Source organism: Drosophila gunungcola, assembly GCF_025200985.1.
Source record: "Drosophila gunungcola strain Sukarami chromosome 3L unlocalized genomic scaffold, Dgunungcola_SK_2 000003F, whole genome shotgun sequence".
Classification (NCBI taxonomy): domain Eukaryota; kingdom Metazoa; phylum Arthropoda; class Insecta; order Diptera; family Drosophilidae; genus Drosophila; species Drosophila gunungcola.
The window spans coordinates 5,427,890-5,443,561 of record NW_026453179.1 but is presented as its reverse complement, the minus strand read 5'-3'; the positions used below and the strand labels follow the sequence as shown (position 1 = coordinate 5,443,561).

Below are 15,672 nucleotides of genomic sequence, written 5' to 3'. Positions count from 1 at the left end.
ACACTGGATAAAGGCTTTTATAACGGGTTTTGGGCTTCGGCGCAGCATCTGAAAAGCTTGAGCTTCAACACCCGACTGTGATTTGCTCAGTTGACGCTCAAAGCTTGGCTCGCGAGGTTGTCCATACAAGTAGCTCCGTCTGCGGGATTTTCCCCCAAAATTGTGTGTTCCTTTACGGGTAGTTGGTCCGTTTTGAACCCACTCGCCCACTGAAGGCACGCCACATCGTGTGTGTTGTGGTCCTTTTTCCCGGCTGGCAGTGCCGCGTAAACAAAAATAGCTGTGCTGCCTCTGCTGGCGAGGGTGGTTACAACCCCCGTGCATATAGCCTGAATATACCAATCTGAGTCCAACTACAAAGCTCGGGCTAAGTGGCAAGGGCACTCCCGTCCTGGCTGCTAACTTTTTCGGGGTTGCAGACAGTCGGCAAACAAGCTGCGAATGCGACTTTAAATGTCCATAAACATCCAGTGAAAAATAAAACAACATTCGTGACGCGTATCTCGTATCTGCAAGTGCAGCCGTTTTTGTATTTGTATTTGTATCTGTGTTTTTGTATCTTGTATCTGTATCAGTATCTGAGCGGTGAAAATGAGCGAGTCCGGTGGCTATCAGAAAATGCCGCCCGGCTGGGACTGCAAATACGATCAGACAACTGGAAATTGGTGAGCAGCGAGGGCATATAGCCATATAGCCCGATGTCATAAATATTTATGCATGCATTAATGCATTAACATTAACCACAATGTCGTGAAAAGCAAACAGAACTGTACTGAGAGATGTGATGGGGATTTTGATAGGTTGCCCCGGGAGGCGGCTGATAAATTTGCGTGCCACCGTTGCCTTGGGCGGCACTTTCTGTGGGTGGTGGGTGGTTGGTGGGTGGCTGGTGGGTGAAGGACAGCAAGTGGCGGGGGCCTTGGGTGCTTAAGTCCGTTACTGATTGCCACGGCAACTTTAAAATGCCAAGTGGGTGGTGGGTGCCCAGTAAACTGAAGGTTTTATGAAGCGATAGCTTAGGGAAGTTAGTTCTTAAACACACTCCTTTTATTCATACTTTAACGAATTATAAGAAGTATTTTTGTTAAAAAAAACAAACAAAATAAGGGTAATGATTTCCAATTATAAAATATTTATTCAGCTTGTATGTAAGTGAAAAAATTACCTCGACAACATAAATTAATAAGCACAAAGTAATAAAAAGAAATTTGAAAAATATTAAACAAGAATTATATACATTAAATTTTAAAATGTTAGCATATAAACAGAATATTGTTTTATTAACAATTTGAAACAAACGCTAAGAAGCTCAAAGCACTTTAAAAACGTAAGATTGTAGATAAACCATTTTGTCCGGAATTGGCACAGTAATCTCTTCGGTTGAAATTCGTTTGAAATGTTTATTAATGTGTACGTACAATCATCATAAAACATAATCTCCATTTTATATTTGCTGCAATCAGTTCCAGTCAGCATACCCATTTTATTTCAAAGCTAATTCATTTATTTCATTTATTTAATTCAATCAAAATCCATCCAAAATCCAATAAGTATTTATGACTTCAGTAATATTTAAATATAACCTAATTCAACGGTTTTACAAAGCAGCATGTTTTAAACTCTAAAGTCCTCATGTGACAGGCCCATTTCTCCATGGACTACTGAGGGCTCTTTAACCGCTCCTAATTGGCCTCATTTCAGTGACATAACATAAATTGTGTCACTTCCGCGTCGTCGGATGCCAGCGGGGTCTTTAACTTCTATTTAGCCCATACCCATTTTTCAAAAGACCCTGTGCAATTAAGCAACAAGCCCAACGACTGTCATACGTTAATTCAAGAGGCCACTCAGTCGGAGACGAGTTCTCCACATCCACATCTGCCACCCATTCCATTTCCAAATCAGAGCCAGGATGGCCTGCCAAACGGAGATGAAAGTGACGACTCTGGGACCGCCTTTTGGCAGCTACTTGGCACGTGCCTCCGCTTTGCGGGGGGATCCCTTTTACCCATTACCCATTACCCATTACCCTTTACCTGTCCGCTTCCCCCAAGGACCATCAACATGTGGCCGGGATCCGAATCTGAATTCCAATCCAAACCACCACCAACCGGCCGGCTTTGGGAATCCACCCTTGGCCTGAATCCCGGAGCTTTTGATTGACCCTGGGCGGGAGGTCATTTGATGGCCTTTGATTGGCGGCAAGCTCATCTTCCACTCGATTCCCCTTTCCAGCTATTACATAAACTATCTGACGAAGGCCATGCAGCTGGAGGATCCGCGCGGACGCAGTTACAGGCAGCTGCAGAACGAGCGCTGCTCCACGGAGTCGATAGCCTTGCAGGTAACCTCCATCTCCGCATTTACCCTTCCCCCAAGTCATTTGCGTTTTATTGATTTTCTATTTGGCCTGCAACCTGGCCAAACTCTGTCACTTTGCAGCAGTTAGTCAATCAGCCGCCGCAGACGTCGCACAACAGCTCGCCGTACCACGTCCATCCCAGCAACAACTTGACCGCGATTCGGGCCTTCCAAGAGCGCCAGCAGCCCACGCTGCACAACGTCTCGACCAGTCCACTATTGTCGGCCTCCTCCAGGGGACACTTGGTGAGTTTTCTAAAGATAATTATAACAATATATTTGTCTTTCAAGTGGCTTATCATCTGAAATCTGGTGTAGGAGTGTTCCAAAAAAGTAGAAAGCTGAAGAACTTCAGTTAAACTGTCAATAATGGTGAAATTCTTTTTTTAATGTAACTCAGAAATTTCTAGCGATTGTAAGCAACGAGCGTAGTTACAATTCTGCTTCGACCAATTACAATTATCATTATTTATTAGTCACCTGATGAATAAGGCATTTAAAAGCATTAACAAAACAATATGACAGATATTACATCTGTTAGTAATATAATCTTTTTTTAAGTACTTAACATTTGGTATTTAGCATTTTTGGGGAAATGATTTAGTTTTTAAAGGTTGGGTTGTCTATCATCTAATGCCAAATTATGCTTTCAAAAAACAGCAATTTTTAAGATTAAAATGGTATGATAACTGATATGATTAGGTTGACTTTGAATGTCGAACATTATTAAGTGACATGTTTATTACTATTTTAATGAATGAAAAATTTAATAAGCTCACTTATTGCTCTGCTACTAAACCCACAGGAAATGTCTTCACCCCTACCCTTTCAACGAGCTCGCCTGGGTCCGAATCTCTCGCGGCGCTCCACCATCCAGGAGACCTCGTTCACCACCCAAGCGGAAACGGATGCGGTGGTGACCAAGATCCAGAACATGTTCCCCACCGCTGGCGAGAATCATATACGCCTGCTGCTCAAACGGTAAGTGCCATGGGTGATAGTTTTTAGGCCAAGCTTCCGTGCCAAGTGTGCTAATCCCCACTAATCTGCCTACTTACATCTCTGTCTTCTCACACGCTGCCTAACGCCGCTTACTGCACTTGCCACTAATCCCACGCTTACTAACCCACAACCCACGAACCCGCGAAACCACGAACCCACAGCTACTATAACAGCGAGGCCGTCGTCATCAGTGCCCTGCAGGTGGAGAAGCACCCGGTGACCATGCCGGGTCCCTTCGTGACGCCACCCTCGCAGCGGCACCTCTTCCACAGCAGCTCCGCCTTCTACATGACCCCACCGGCGCGTCGTCCGGACACGGTGGCTAGTCGGCGCACCTCGCGCACGGCCAGTCCCTTGCCCGGCGGACGCTTCGGTAGTCTCGTGAGCGTGCAGAGCGGTGTTCCTGGTGGTCTTGGTGGTCCCCCCGGCCACCAGGTGGCCCTTCCCCCGGGATCAGCTGTTCCGCCGGCTCTGCACGGATCGCCACTGTGGCGTAGCTCGCCCAGACCACACTCGTCGCCCAAGATGAAACTGAGGTTTGACGGGGTTTTAGATTAGAAGGATATCGATATCAAATAGAGTAGTAACTTGATTTATCTTGCATTGTTGTCCGCGAAGTTGTCCGCTTAAGAGAGAGTTGTCCGCTAAGGAAAGATAATGTTGTCCGCCAGATGTCCGTTTAGTAGGGAATTTCAATTTTGTTTCAGCTCGACGGATAAAAAAACTATACTTTTAAGGTAGATATTCTTAAAGTTAATTAGAGCTGAAAGAAGCATAGTGCTTACTTGTTTGCCGTAAAAATGTCCGTTAAATAAGGAAACCATTAACAAATTTATACCTTGAGTATTTAATCACCTTATGATTTACTAAAATGAGTTATAGACGGTTATTTTTCTAAGGACCCACTTCCTTTCATGAGTATTTTGTAAGCTTGTTGATACCAAATATTTTGTTGTGTAATGTTCACTATACACAAGTATCTATCAAACTTAAAAAACACCATTTTCAAAACTGAAGGTAACTTTTGGATGCTACAATTATTCAGACTCTAAATGTTGTAAGCTAAATATTAATATATTTATAATTCATTTGTTTTAGACTACACTTATTGCCCAAAACTAACACAACCCATCCCACTTTCCCCACAGATACATGAAGAACATATTTCCCAAGGCGGATGAGGAGCTGCTCCTGGACATCCTGGCCAATGCGGACAACAATGTGCAGTTTGCCTCGGAGAAGTTGATTTCCTTGGGCTACACAAAGCGGGAGATGCAGCAGCCACATAGACCGAACAATCGTCCGCCGGACTTGAATCAAGATCAGCAGGCAGCCGGAGATCAGGGCACTGTTCACATTCCGCTGAGGCCCAAGGAGTACACTGAGGAGGAGAAGACCAAAAGTGAGTGAAATCGAAGGGTTTCAGTCTTGCCCAACTATAATTTGGTTACTTTCAGTGCAATCTCTGCTCAAGGAGAAGTATCCACAAATTGCCGAGCGCATAATACTGATGGCCTTGGAGTCGGTGAGCTATGCCGAGGATCGGGCCACCCAGATCCTGCAGATAGTGCAGGACGAGGATGAGCAGAGGGCCCACAAGCAGACCGCTTCGAATCCCAAACACCTGGAGCTGACCAAGACCACGGGAACCGAACAGGTGGATGGCGTCGCCGGAGACAGGTAGCCTTGACTTTACCTTTACACCACTCCACCCCACCCCACCCCACCCGAAAGCCAAGGTCGTGGTTGCCAACTGCTTTTCCCACCCACTCAAACCATGTTGTTTCTCTCTTTGGCCCGCTGCTTTATCCGTTTGTTAATCGACTGCCTATTTTCTCTGTGAACTTTTGTTGCCGCCTCTGACTAAAACCCCGAACCAAAAAACAAAAAAACAAAAAACCAATAACCGAAAACCACACTGTCCGCTTGCTTTGCGCCACTCGATCATCCAGCCTGCTCACTGTGGTGGAGCCCGCCACCTCATCCGCATCCGCATATGCATCCAAAACGAAGCCACTGCACAAGCGACACATACTGCCATCGATCAATGTCACCACACCATCGACGTTCACCACTCAGATCATTTTGGCCCAGGCCACGCCCACGCCCACGCCCACGCCCACAATGGAGGAGAAGCTGGAGACGCATCTGTCATCCATATCGAGTGCATCCTCATCGCATTCATATGCCTCACCCGCACAATCACCCCGCATCGGGCAGAAAAGCTACGAGCGCCTGACCACCAAGGGCATCCTGGCCAAGAGCGGCTATAACCACTATGGCCACTACGGCGATACTAACAACTACAGCATCGACGGCTACCTGCATGGCTCCTCGAACGCTAGCTCCTACTCCTCCTACTCCGCATCAATGACGTCCTCATCGCTGGCCTCGTCGGCCCAGTCCAACTCCTCATCCATCGCGAGGAGGCCAGCATTCGAAAGTCGCGCTCGCACCAAAACCGATTCACTGAAGTATGCCCGCCCGCTAAACCCGTTAAACCGTTAACTTAAACCGTTTCCGTTACCGTTTCGCTAAGTAGAATCAGATTCAGTCGTTTGCGCATGTGTTTTCCCAGGATTTAGAATGAATTATAGCAGGGAATCATTTTTTTTTTAATCATTTTTTTTGGCATGCCTAAGCTTTTATACCCTTTGAGTTTGATCAAGTGTAAAAGTAACGATTTACTTCTCCCAACAGACATCGCCAGCACTCCTCAGTCTTTGGCAACTCCCACAATTCCGAATCGGCAGAATTTCAATCCATCATCGAACGAATGGCCAGTATGGGACCCAATTCGCAGCTGAGCAAGGGTGCAGATGAAAATCTTTTGCTGTAAGTACTAAAATTAGAGTTTTAAGATTTATATACCAGAAACCACGGTTAAATTCCCATGTTTTGAAAGAAATGTTCAATATTTTATTATGAATTGTGGGAAAACTTTTTAATACAGCTTTTTCAAAACATGCATTATTTCAAAAATATTATTTTAAATTTATGGCTAAAATTGTATATATTAAAAAATGAACAAATCAAAATTATTTACATTTACATTTTTACAATTTAGATCTTTGAAACAAATTATCTTATATTTGAACCAAGTTTCTAATCAAATTTTATACTTTGAAAAGAACAAGTTTCAGATAAGGAACACAAAGCATAGAACTTGATTTTTATGACACTGTTTTTATGATTCTTATTTGTTTTATCTTTTATTTCATTATTTATTTCATTTTTAACAGAGCCGACTATGTCACTTGGAATGGACCCAACACAAAGCTGCTCCAAAAGCAGGCCACCCAAGGACCAGACGCCAGTCTCTTGGCAGATCGGAGCTACAAGCCCAGGGGCGGAAATTCGGATCTCTGCAAAGGAGCCCAGTCCGGATTAGCCAAGGGCAGCATCTACGCCCAAGGCAGCAACAAGAGCCCCAACATCAAGTGCAACTAGGCGGGAGTGCCCAATCTCGAATCTCCCCCAGAGTGCCAAAGAAACGGAAATAAATCTTAGTAACTAGCCAAGCACCACCCTCCAGAAGTTTAGACTTACCATTTGTATGTGTCGTAAAGTGTTTTTTGCTCTTCCCCAAGCCCCTCCCACTTAACGAGTATGTAGATCTCAACACCAAAAAAAAAAAAAACACATTCCATCCAAGCTCCAATTATTTTTTAGTCACTCGTAAATAAACAGACTTTAAAACTAATAAACTTACTTAAAATTAATGCGTTTCTGGAGAGGGGATTATGTTACAGAAAAACATGAATGGATGCATCTAGACCTCGTCCTCGTTGAGGAGCATGTTGGGTATGCCATCGGTGATGGGGAAAACCCGTCCTGTTTCCGGGCACTCCAGTTGGCCCTCCAGCACGTCGATCTCGAAGAGCAGATGGTGGAGCTTCTGGAGGAGCACCTCATTCTCACCAATGTTCTCCGGCTGCACAGCGGGAATGTCTTCTGTGAGTTCCGCCTGAAAAAAGAATATTACAATGAGTTTTTAAAAATAATTAGGAGAAAACAGCACTGCCACTTATCGCATAAATTGTTCGACTACAAATGTTCCTAATGAAGAGGGCAGGAAAAACTAAATAATTAAATAAGTGTTTTTAAGAATATATTGACTAATTTAACACATAATTTTTCAATGGTTTTTTTTTTTTATTTAAAAGTATTTAAAATACAAAGTTCCGTTCTTCAACATTTTTGAAATTGTACTTTAAGGGCGAAAGAAAAAACACGTATTCAAAACAAACTTCAAATAAGCTTTTTCGGGCAGTAGATTTACTGTGCTTTTTTCGACAACTGTAACATATTTTCACTTTTTTTGAGTAGACTCACATAGAAACTACTGCAATTATTTCAGATGTTTAATTTCATAAAAAAAAAAAACTATTTTTGGGAACTTTCCAGCAGCCAATGGTCAATAGTTCCACCAAGTAGAATCCAAATACTTACCACCTGGGCAGCTCCGTAAACCGCCGTCCAATCTAATTTGGGAAGAATTCGCTCCACAAAAGTGGGATTAAACTCACTTTCCACCACGTCCTTTTTGATTATCTGGGTGAAATATGTAAATATATTAACCATAATTTCCATGAAACAATCAATAGCAGGCACACAAGACTCCAGAACTCACCGTCAGTTTTAAGGGAAAACCCACTTTCACACCTTTGATAGCCATTGAGGTCAAGAAATTGTAGGTGCTGAGTTTCATTTTCTGGCTTTTAAATCTTTTACTTAGACCAGTAGATGAAGCTAAATACGAATGTTTTTAAATAAATTCTGAGCGGTGCACGTTGTGTTCCTTTTTCTTCTTTCTTCTTTTGACATTCACTTTTCACGCGCAACATCGATAGTACATATATCGATATTTTAAAGCAGTTGGCAACGCGAGCTATTGGTTGATATTTCAAACGGTCACACTACAGAAATTTTGTAATTAGAAATTCTCCCAACTGTCGCATTTTAACAGTTTTTAGCCGTTTATAGATGTAATTTAGGTTGAAAAACCTTTTTAAATAGTGATTGAGAGCGGAATAAAGGCGTGAGGCATACAAATGGAGGACATATTCCACTGGTGCCGCGAGGGCAACTCGATTCAAGTGCGCCTGTGGTTGGATGAAACGGAGAACGACAACAATTTAGGGTAAAACTAAAACAAGTAACTAACTAACCACTCGGCCACTGTCTAATTGCTTAGAAAGTGGTACTTGAAAAGGAATCACCTTGAGTGGCAACTTTCTTTCCCAGGAAGTGCCATTTAGTCATCGCATTTAATACGCCCAACATTTTGAGGGTCTTTCGAGTCTCAGTGACGTCATGATTTATTCTTGTGTTGTGTAAACAGACGAATCAAAAATATATATGTATGTATGTATGTATTTGCATGTGTGCATACGCGAGCATAAAACCCGCTTCCCACACAAAGATTGCCGATTCAATTTGATTTAATTCTACGCCCCGTACTATCTGTGATCCCAGGAAATAGAAATTGTTTCTTATCCTTTGTGATTTATCAAAACAAAACTTTAATTTTAAATATACCAGCAAATTGTACATATTTTTATACTGTTCTATTTGTTAAATGAAATTCAAGTAGTTTGTTAATCCGTTAAATTAATTTTAAATGTCATTTCTTTTAAATTGTGTTAATAATGTTACATTACCGGCTTAGCTAGGGATTTTCATGGCTAAATGTTCAGTATCAATATCCGACTCTCTGTTTCTAAGAACATGTTAGGACATTGTTCCAGATAAAATATGTTTATATAATTTTTTTTTATTTCAGAGACGACCATGGCTTCAGTCCGTTGCACTGGGTGGCCAAGGAGGGGCACGCCAAGCTGGTGGAGACTTTGCTGCAGCGTGGAGCTCGTGTAAATGCTACTAACATGGGCGACGACATCCCACTCCATTTGGCTGCAGCTCACGGCCATCGCGATGTGGTCCAAATGGTATGATAACATAGATGTCACCTGCTATCTTACTTAAGTTACATAAATCTCCCACTACAGTTGATAAAGGAGCGCAGCGATGTAAACGCGGTGAACGAGCATGGGAATACACCCCTACACTACGCCTGCTTCTGGGGCTACGACATGATCTGCGAGGATCTTCTGAACGCGGGGGCCCAGGTGGGAATCGCTAACAAGGACGACCACACACCCATCGAAAAGGCCAAACCCAGTTTGGCCAAGAGGCTGCAGGATCTGGTGGAGAAGAGCGGTAGGGAGGTGAAGGTGATCAGCTTCAAGGAGCAGAGCTGGCCGGGCATGAAGACGAGGTCTAGGGACGCCACCCTGTCCCGCTTTAAGGGCATTAGCATGGGAGATTTGGACCTGCACACCAAGCTATCGGTCACGCCATCGGGAGAAACCTGGCGGGGACGCTGGCAAAAGAACGATGTGGTGGCCAAGATCCTAGCCGTGCGTCAGTGCACGCCCCGTATGTCGAGGGACTTTAACGAGGAGTTCCCCAAGCTGCGCATCTTCTCGCATCCCAACATTTTGCCTATAATAGGGGCTTGCAATTCGCCGCCTAATCTGGTGACCATTAGTCAGGTGAGTTGGACTAAAGGGACTTCTATGATCAATTTAGAAACAAAATAACTAAATCTTTCCTTCATAGTTCATGCCACGTTCTTCACTGTTCAGTCTGCTCCATGGAGCCACTGGTGTGGTGGTCGACACCAGCCAGGCGGTTAGCTTTGCCTTGGACGTGGCCCGGGGAATGGCCTTCCTGCACTCGCTGGAGCGCATCATACCCACGTACCACCTGAACAGCCATCACGTGATGATCGACGAGGATCTGACGGCAAGGATCAACATGGGCGATGCCAAATTCTCGTTCCAGGAGAAGGGACGCATCTACCAGCCGGCCTGGATGTCGCCGGAGGCACTGCAGCGCAAGCAGGCGGATCGAAACTGGGAGGCCTGCGACATGTGGAGCTTTGCCATACTCATTTGGGAGCTGACCACGCGCGAAGTGCCCTTCGCCGAGTGGTCGCCCATGGAGTGCGGCATGAAGATTGCGCTGGAGGGACTGCGGGTCAAAATTCCGCCTGGCACCTCGTCGCACATGGCCAAACTGATCGGAATTTGCATGAACGAGGATCCCGGCAAGCGACCCAAGTTCGACATGGTGGTGCCCATTCTGGAGAAGATGAGGCGCTGAAGGGAAGTAGCAAAATCAACAGATGCCAAGCCAAAATGTGCCTTGAGAAACCTTCGTTTTGCCAACTAATTGTAATTACTACTTGTGTTATCTTTGTCTAACTGAGCCTAACCGAAAACCGAACCGAAATGGCAAGCTAGTGCAACTGCCCTGCCTAGAATTTATGTTTCTGTGTCTCACTGTTCTCTACTTATGATTTTCCGTCGATGTTTAGTGCGGGTGCTCGATTTTGTCGTACATTTTAAGTTCGATAACCTTTAGGATCGTATTTATACAGAAATATATTTGTTACTAATTAATCAAAGGTATTGTGTACTTGTGCAGTTGGGAGCTTTAATCTAGAGAGCTTATGCGCTGAGAAGCAAGACAAGACGAGAGCTTTCCGCCGGAGTGGGTGGCGATGGGCGGTGCAGGAGCGCAGCGGGTCGGGTAACGCGAGCAAGGCGGCCCTGACCTGGTTTCCATTTCGTGCACGCGATTTTGTGCAGCTCGCGTGGGCAGAGCAAACTTTGCGACTCGAGAAGAGAGCGCCGGCGTGAGAAATTCGCTGCGAGAGAAGAGAACCAATTATTGCTTCTGCTTAATAATTTTATATTCATAATGCAATGTGTTTACTTTTATAGCTATTGATTTTTTATCTATTCTGACTTCTCAGCAAAATAGTTTACAATTTATTTTCTTAGCAAATATTTATTATATTTATAAATCTTTAAAAAAAGTATCGATATCGATTTTCTTTTTTTTTTTTGTAAAATGCTCTTTATTTTAATATTTCATTTAAAATTGTTTAAAATAACGACACAATTTATTTTTTATAAGATTTCAAAAGTTATATGTTTTATTTTATTTAAAATTGGATTCGGTAGTTGAATAATTGATCTTTGTTCTATAGTTTTTGGTTTTAAAAGGATCTGATTTTTTAAAATGGTTTAAATATTAATTATATTTATTAAAGAATTTTAAGCATAGGAGTTTCTCTAGGTCTCTTTTTTCCACTCTAACTGTACTTTAGGAAACTTTACCTTTTATTTAGGTTTATAATTCTTTCCATATACATTATTAGTTAAATTGTTTTAAATGTCAAGTTATATTTAAAACTTTTTAAAATTAGTTGGTTATTGAAATGCGTGTGCTTTCTCAGACTTTCTCCGCACTCTCTTTTGGACCGGCTCTCACCGGCAAGTGGCTCTCTGTTTATGTTTTTGCGGCAACGCTTTATTCGGGCCAGAATGTTGTTGCTGCGGCAAGCTTGCACCGAGCCATGTGATTGTTTTGCTGGCTCGCTCTTGCCTCACATCCTGTGGCAGGCAGGTCCTTTTTGTTGTTGCCTTTGCTGTGGCCGTTGCTGCTGCAGCTTTAAAAAGTTTTTTGCTGCATTTTGCTGTCGCCGTCGTCCTGTCGCTGTCGCAGTCGCAGTCGTAGTCGTAGTCGTCGGCGCTTTTCGGGCCCAGAGGCTGGTCGCTCGGTCTCCGCACGGGCTAAAACGGAAAAACGGCAAAACTGCAGTGGCCAAAAGCCGATTTACAGTATTCCACGCCAGTTATGACGGCAGCCAGCCAAACGGCAAGAGCATTTCCGCAAAGGACTCCCCCTGGACAAGAAAGACATACAATAAATCCGGCAGAGCCGAGTGCACGCGTGGAACAAATATAAATGAAAAGAAAACCCAAAGCTTTAAAAACTAAATCCACCCACACACACACTAACGTAATGCAGTGAAAGTGCAAAATTAAGTGGCATCTTTTAGGCGCAGCGCACAAAACGGCGATTGAGATAGTTTCACTGCGAAGGGTTGCAATCATATTTGTTTGGCCTGGAATTGGGGGTGCAGCTGCTTAAATGTATTTTAGTGACAGCTCGGAAAAACAGCCAGCCCCTTGGAGGGCCGGCAATCCATGGAGTATTCAAACACCACGGGTTTGAGTCACACCAAAGTCGAGGAGTCGCTGGATCCGGAGCTAGAGCAGCCCACCAAAACCAGGTTAGTACTTATAAATAGTGCGAACACATGCCCCATTTAATGGGGCACACCTGAGCCGAAGGGGCTGCCCCTTTTTGGGCTTTCACTTTTGTTCTTGTATACCTATCTCTTATTTCAATTAACCATACAATTGCCCGGGATAATAAAAAAAAATGAGACGAGGAGAATGGGAACTTTTCAGTTACAGTTTGCCGCAGTTACTCCATCATTCATTTGGCTGACGAGTGAGCCACTAACCTACTTCCTTCACACACAAAAGCCGCAGTTGCAGGCAGCATCTGCTGTGTTGCAGCCGTGGTTATTGTTGCTGCTACAGCTACCGCTGTTGCCGGCATGCCACGCCCACACAATGGGCGACAGAAGGAGGATGAGGAGAAGGAGGAGACCTCGGGGCAAGCCAAAGCCATCCGATGGAGATGACGTTGGCGTTGATGAGTAAAAATGTGAAAATTACATGACAGGCGGAGGGAAATAAACGACGACAGTGCATAGCAAATGATGAGATTTACTTCGCACAGGCAGCAGGCTCTTTTAGAGAATCAAATCCTTAAAGCGATCGATGAGCGGCTGAATAAATCAAAAGTTCCGTTTCTGCCGATTTCAACACAATGGGATGGCACACAAAAAGCCATAGAAATAAGGCACGGAGAAAATGCAAGAGGGCTCCTTGCCAAACTAAAATGCCACATGGGCAAATATTTCACTTGTGCTTTCGAGCGGCGCATTGAAAAGCGAAATATTGTGACAATATAAGCAGCAGGAACATCGGCAACAACAACAACAGCAGGCCCAAGTGTCTTCCACTTGTGTGAAGTGCATAACAACGTTGAAATATTGTAAAGGCAAACTACACATACAGGGGTATAGCAACTAAATGCAATGACAGGCAACAGCATCAGCCGCAAAGTGGAAAAAGGCAAAAAAAAAGTAGGAAAAAAATATACAAAAAGGACATGTGGAAATGCGAAAAGCAGCCGCAGGATGTGAAAAGATGGCAAGACGACGGCGCATGCAAAGCATCTATTGATTTTTATCCCTTTGCCGCAGGCGCTGGCTTTGGTTTTGGTTTTGGTTTTGGCTTAAGCCACAGGGCGTATGAGTAATGCAGATTGCGTATACTTGATTAATACGGCCCGCTAGATTTGTTGCTCCTGAGCGGCTGCCATCAACATCAGCTGCAAGTGCAATAAATCTCAAGATCTCCACGGCAACCCAATCAACTTAAAGAGCCTGGCAAAGCAAACACAAAGTCCTCTTAAATTTCAAGCACAGCTAAAACTATCGATCAAAGTGGGAGCAACTGGACGTTATCGAGTCCTCCCACCCACAACACGCTGATGTTCAATAAATTCTGTGCCAGGCCCGAACTAGGGAAAATGGCCAATTACGAGGCAAAACGAGTTAAGAATTGTGCCAGGAGAGAGATGGCCGATACAGAAGCACTCCCTCTTCCCCCCATCCGCCGCCATATATCTCCCGGAATAAATAGCCATAGCCGCCTGCACTTAACATGAATGGCCATTTTTCCAATCAATTACGTACAATAGAGGCGGGGTGGGGTGGGTGGTCGAGGGGGTCGAACGGCACCGGAAAATATGGAAGAGAGTTGAAAACGAACAGGGCAAATAAAACAGGGATGGCCACTCCAGCTAACGATAATTATTTGCATTTTTAAGCAACTTTGCGGCTTTTCTTCCGCCGCAATTACCTTTGGCATTGACTTTGCGGAAACTCAAGAAGGCAAATATTTTGTAATTGTAAAAGGTTGCAAATAAATTGGATTAAACAAAGCTTTTGTTAGAAAAGTTTCTGTGACTACTAATATTTTAGTTAGCCTCAGAATATATTAACAGCAAAATAAAAGTGTAAGATGAGGAAAACACAGACTTAAAGAGTACAATAAATGTTATAAATATGTATTTACCTTTTTGCAATAAGATACATTTATCATACATTTTAAAATTGTTTTTTTTTTTTGTAAATCTAAGCCCAAAACAAAACAACATTAAAGACCACAAAAGTTTAGAATCTATGTTTAGATTCAGACCAAGAATGCAATGTAAATGAATACGTTAGTAATTTTATTATCTAGTATTTAATTTTAAATTTTCTTTGCTGTGTATGAAGTTTATTTTCTTGAGAACTAAGCTATGATTGACCATACTTTTCTGTCATTCCCTTGCAGGCTGTCTGTGTTTGGGAGCTACATCAAGATTGAATCGCCCACCGGATCGCAACCAATAGCTTTGGGCAGCCAGCGTTGCCTCAATACGCCCCCGACCACGCCCAGCAGTCCGCTGAGGGAAGCGCCCCAAAGTCCGTCGGACGGACACGTCTCCTCGCTGAGCTCGCACTCCGGATCGGGATGCAGTGACATCCTGTTGGGTGAGTTGGGTGAGTAGGATGAGTTCAATGAGTTGGGAGTCCCGGCCTTTGGCCACCGACTTTGCCCCGTGTCTTCCGATTGTATTTCCCGGTGGCTGTTATTTATAGCTGCCCACGGAACAGATCATGACCTAGGGAGTGAAGAAATGCCGGCGAATGGCAACATTTTATTGAGGCTGCTGACATTCTCCGCCCGCCCAATGCCCCCGCTCCTCCCACTTTGCGCCATTTTTGGCTTAGTTTACTCTACTTGCCACCAGCACCCAGTGAAAAGTGTTGGCCAGAAATACAAGCACGCCCTACCACAATCTGTGCCAGAATGCTAAGTGCACTGAAGGAAAATAATAATATAAAATTAATTACCAAGAAAATTTATTTGTTTAATTAAAAACGTTCTCAGGGATTTTTTCCTCCAAAGTTTATATAGGAATAAAATATATATATATAATATTATGTCAAGGTTAAAAAACAGTGTTAAAAAACTTGCCAAATTTGTTATGTTATTTTTTTGTTTAAAAAACTTTTGACAATTGATAACGAAATCAAAATTAGTTTCTAACCCTAGGCTTGACTTTAAATTGACAACAAATGTTTTAAGACTATGGAATAATTTAAAATTCAGACAGGGATTACAAATTATGCATTACGCGTTTTAGATTCAGTATTTTCTGGCATTCTGACACTAACACGTTGTCATGGGGATGGAAATATAATAGTTTTGAGCTTGAATTGCGATACTCAGTTGTTTGCTGTTCCGCTTAAATGTGGCCATT

The 15,672-nt window shown here is 43.4% G+C and overlaps 4 protein-coding genes across 11 annotated transcripts in view; 3 read left to right on the top strand and 1 right to left on the bottom strand.

The window, feature by feature from the left end:
- LOC128258175 (integrin-linked protein kinase) overlaps positions 1-10,837 on the top strand; it is a 40,175-nt gene extending 29,338 nt beyond the window's left edge. The window contains exons 1-4 of one of the 2 annotated variants that reach the window (XM_052989666.1): positions 8,265-8,506; positions 9,149-9,314; positions 9,375-9,920; positions 9,988-10,837. In XM_052989666.1, the coding sequence (XP_052845626.1) occupies positions 8,418-8,506; positions 9,149-9,314; positions 9,375-9,920; positions 9,988-10,533 (1,347 nt within the window). In that variant the 5' untranslated portion in view covers positions 8,265-8,417 and the 3' untranslated portion in view covers positions 10,534-10,837. Of the gene's footprint in view, positions 1-8,264; positions 8,507-9,148; positions 9,315-9,374; positions 9,921-9,987 lie in introns of those variants that run through there. The other variant, XM_052989667.1, reaches the window with a different exon arrangement.
- Positions 77-7,070, top strand: LOC128258167 (uncharacterized). 5 transcript variants are annotated; one of them, XM_052989644.1, is made up of 10 exons: positions 77-665; positions 2,236-2,344; positions 2,446-2,607; positions 3,167-3,342; positions 3,525-3,899; positions 4,512-4,765; positions 4,821-5,043; positions 5,316-5,837; positions 6,064-6,198; positions 6,606-7,070. In XM_052989644.1, the coding sequence occupies exons 1-10, from the start codon at positions 592-594 to the stop codon at positions 6,811-6,813; spliced, it is 2,238 nt and encodes a 745-aa protein (XP_052845604.1). In that variant the 5' UTR covers positions 77-591; the 3' UTR covers positions 6,814-7,070. The 5 variants fall into 5 exon arrangements, with proteins under 5 accessions (XP_052845604.1, XP_052845603.1, XP_052845605.1 ...); XM_052989643.1 differs by having other exon boundaries at positions 2,443-2,607; XM_052989645.1 differs by lacking the exon at positions 3,525-3,899 and having other exon boundaries at positions 2,443-2,607.
- LOC128258188 (multifunctional methyltransferase subunit TRM112-like protein) lies at positions 7,013-8,194 on the bottom strand. The gene is made up of 3 exons (XM_052989685.1): positions 7,997-8,194; positions 7,816-7,917; positions 7,013-7,330 (listed from the first exon to the last, which is right to left on the bottom strand). Exons 1-3 carry the CDS (start codon positions 8,072-8,074, stop codon positions 7,136-7,138), a joined length of 375 nt encoding a protein of 124 aa, XP_052845645.1. The 5' UTR covers positions 8,075-8,194; the 3' UTR covers positions 7,013-7,135.
- A 724-nt stretch (positions 10,838-11,561) lies between the features above and the next one.
- The window catches only part of LOC128258171 (ecdysone-induced protein 78C-like), a 44,622-nt gene continuing 40,511 nt past the window's right edge, over positions 11,562-15,672 (top strand). Inside the window, exons 1-2 of one of the 3 annotated variants that reach the window (XM_052989661.1) lie at positions 11,562-12,514; positions 14,700-14,908. In XM_052989661.1, coding sequence (XP_052845621.1) covers positions 12,429-12,514; positions 14,700-14,908 — 295 coding nt within the window. In that variant the 5' untranslated portion in view covers positions 11,562-12,428. The remainder of the gene's footprint in view (positions 12,515-14,699; positions 14,909-15,672) is intronic. The other 2 variants (XM_052989660.1, XM_052989659.1) reach the window with 2 other exon arrangements.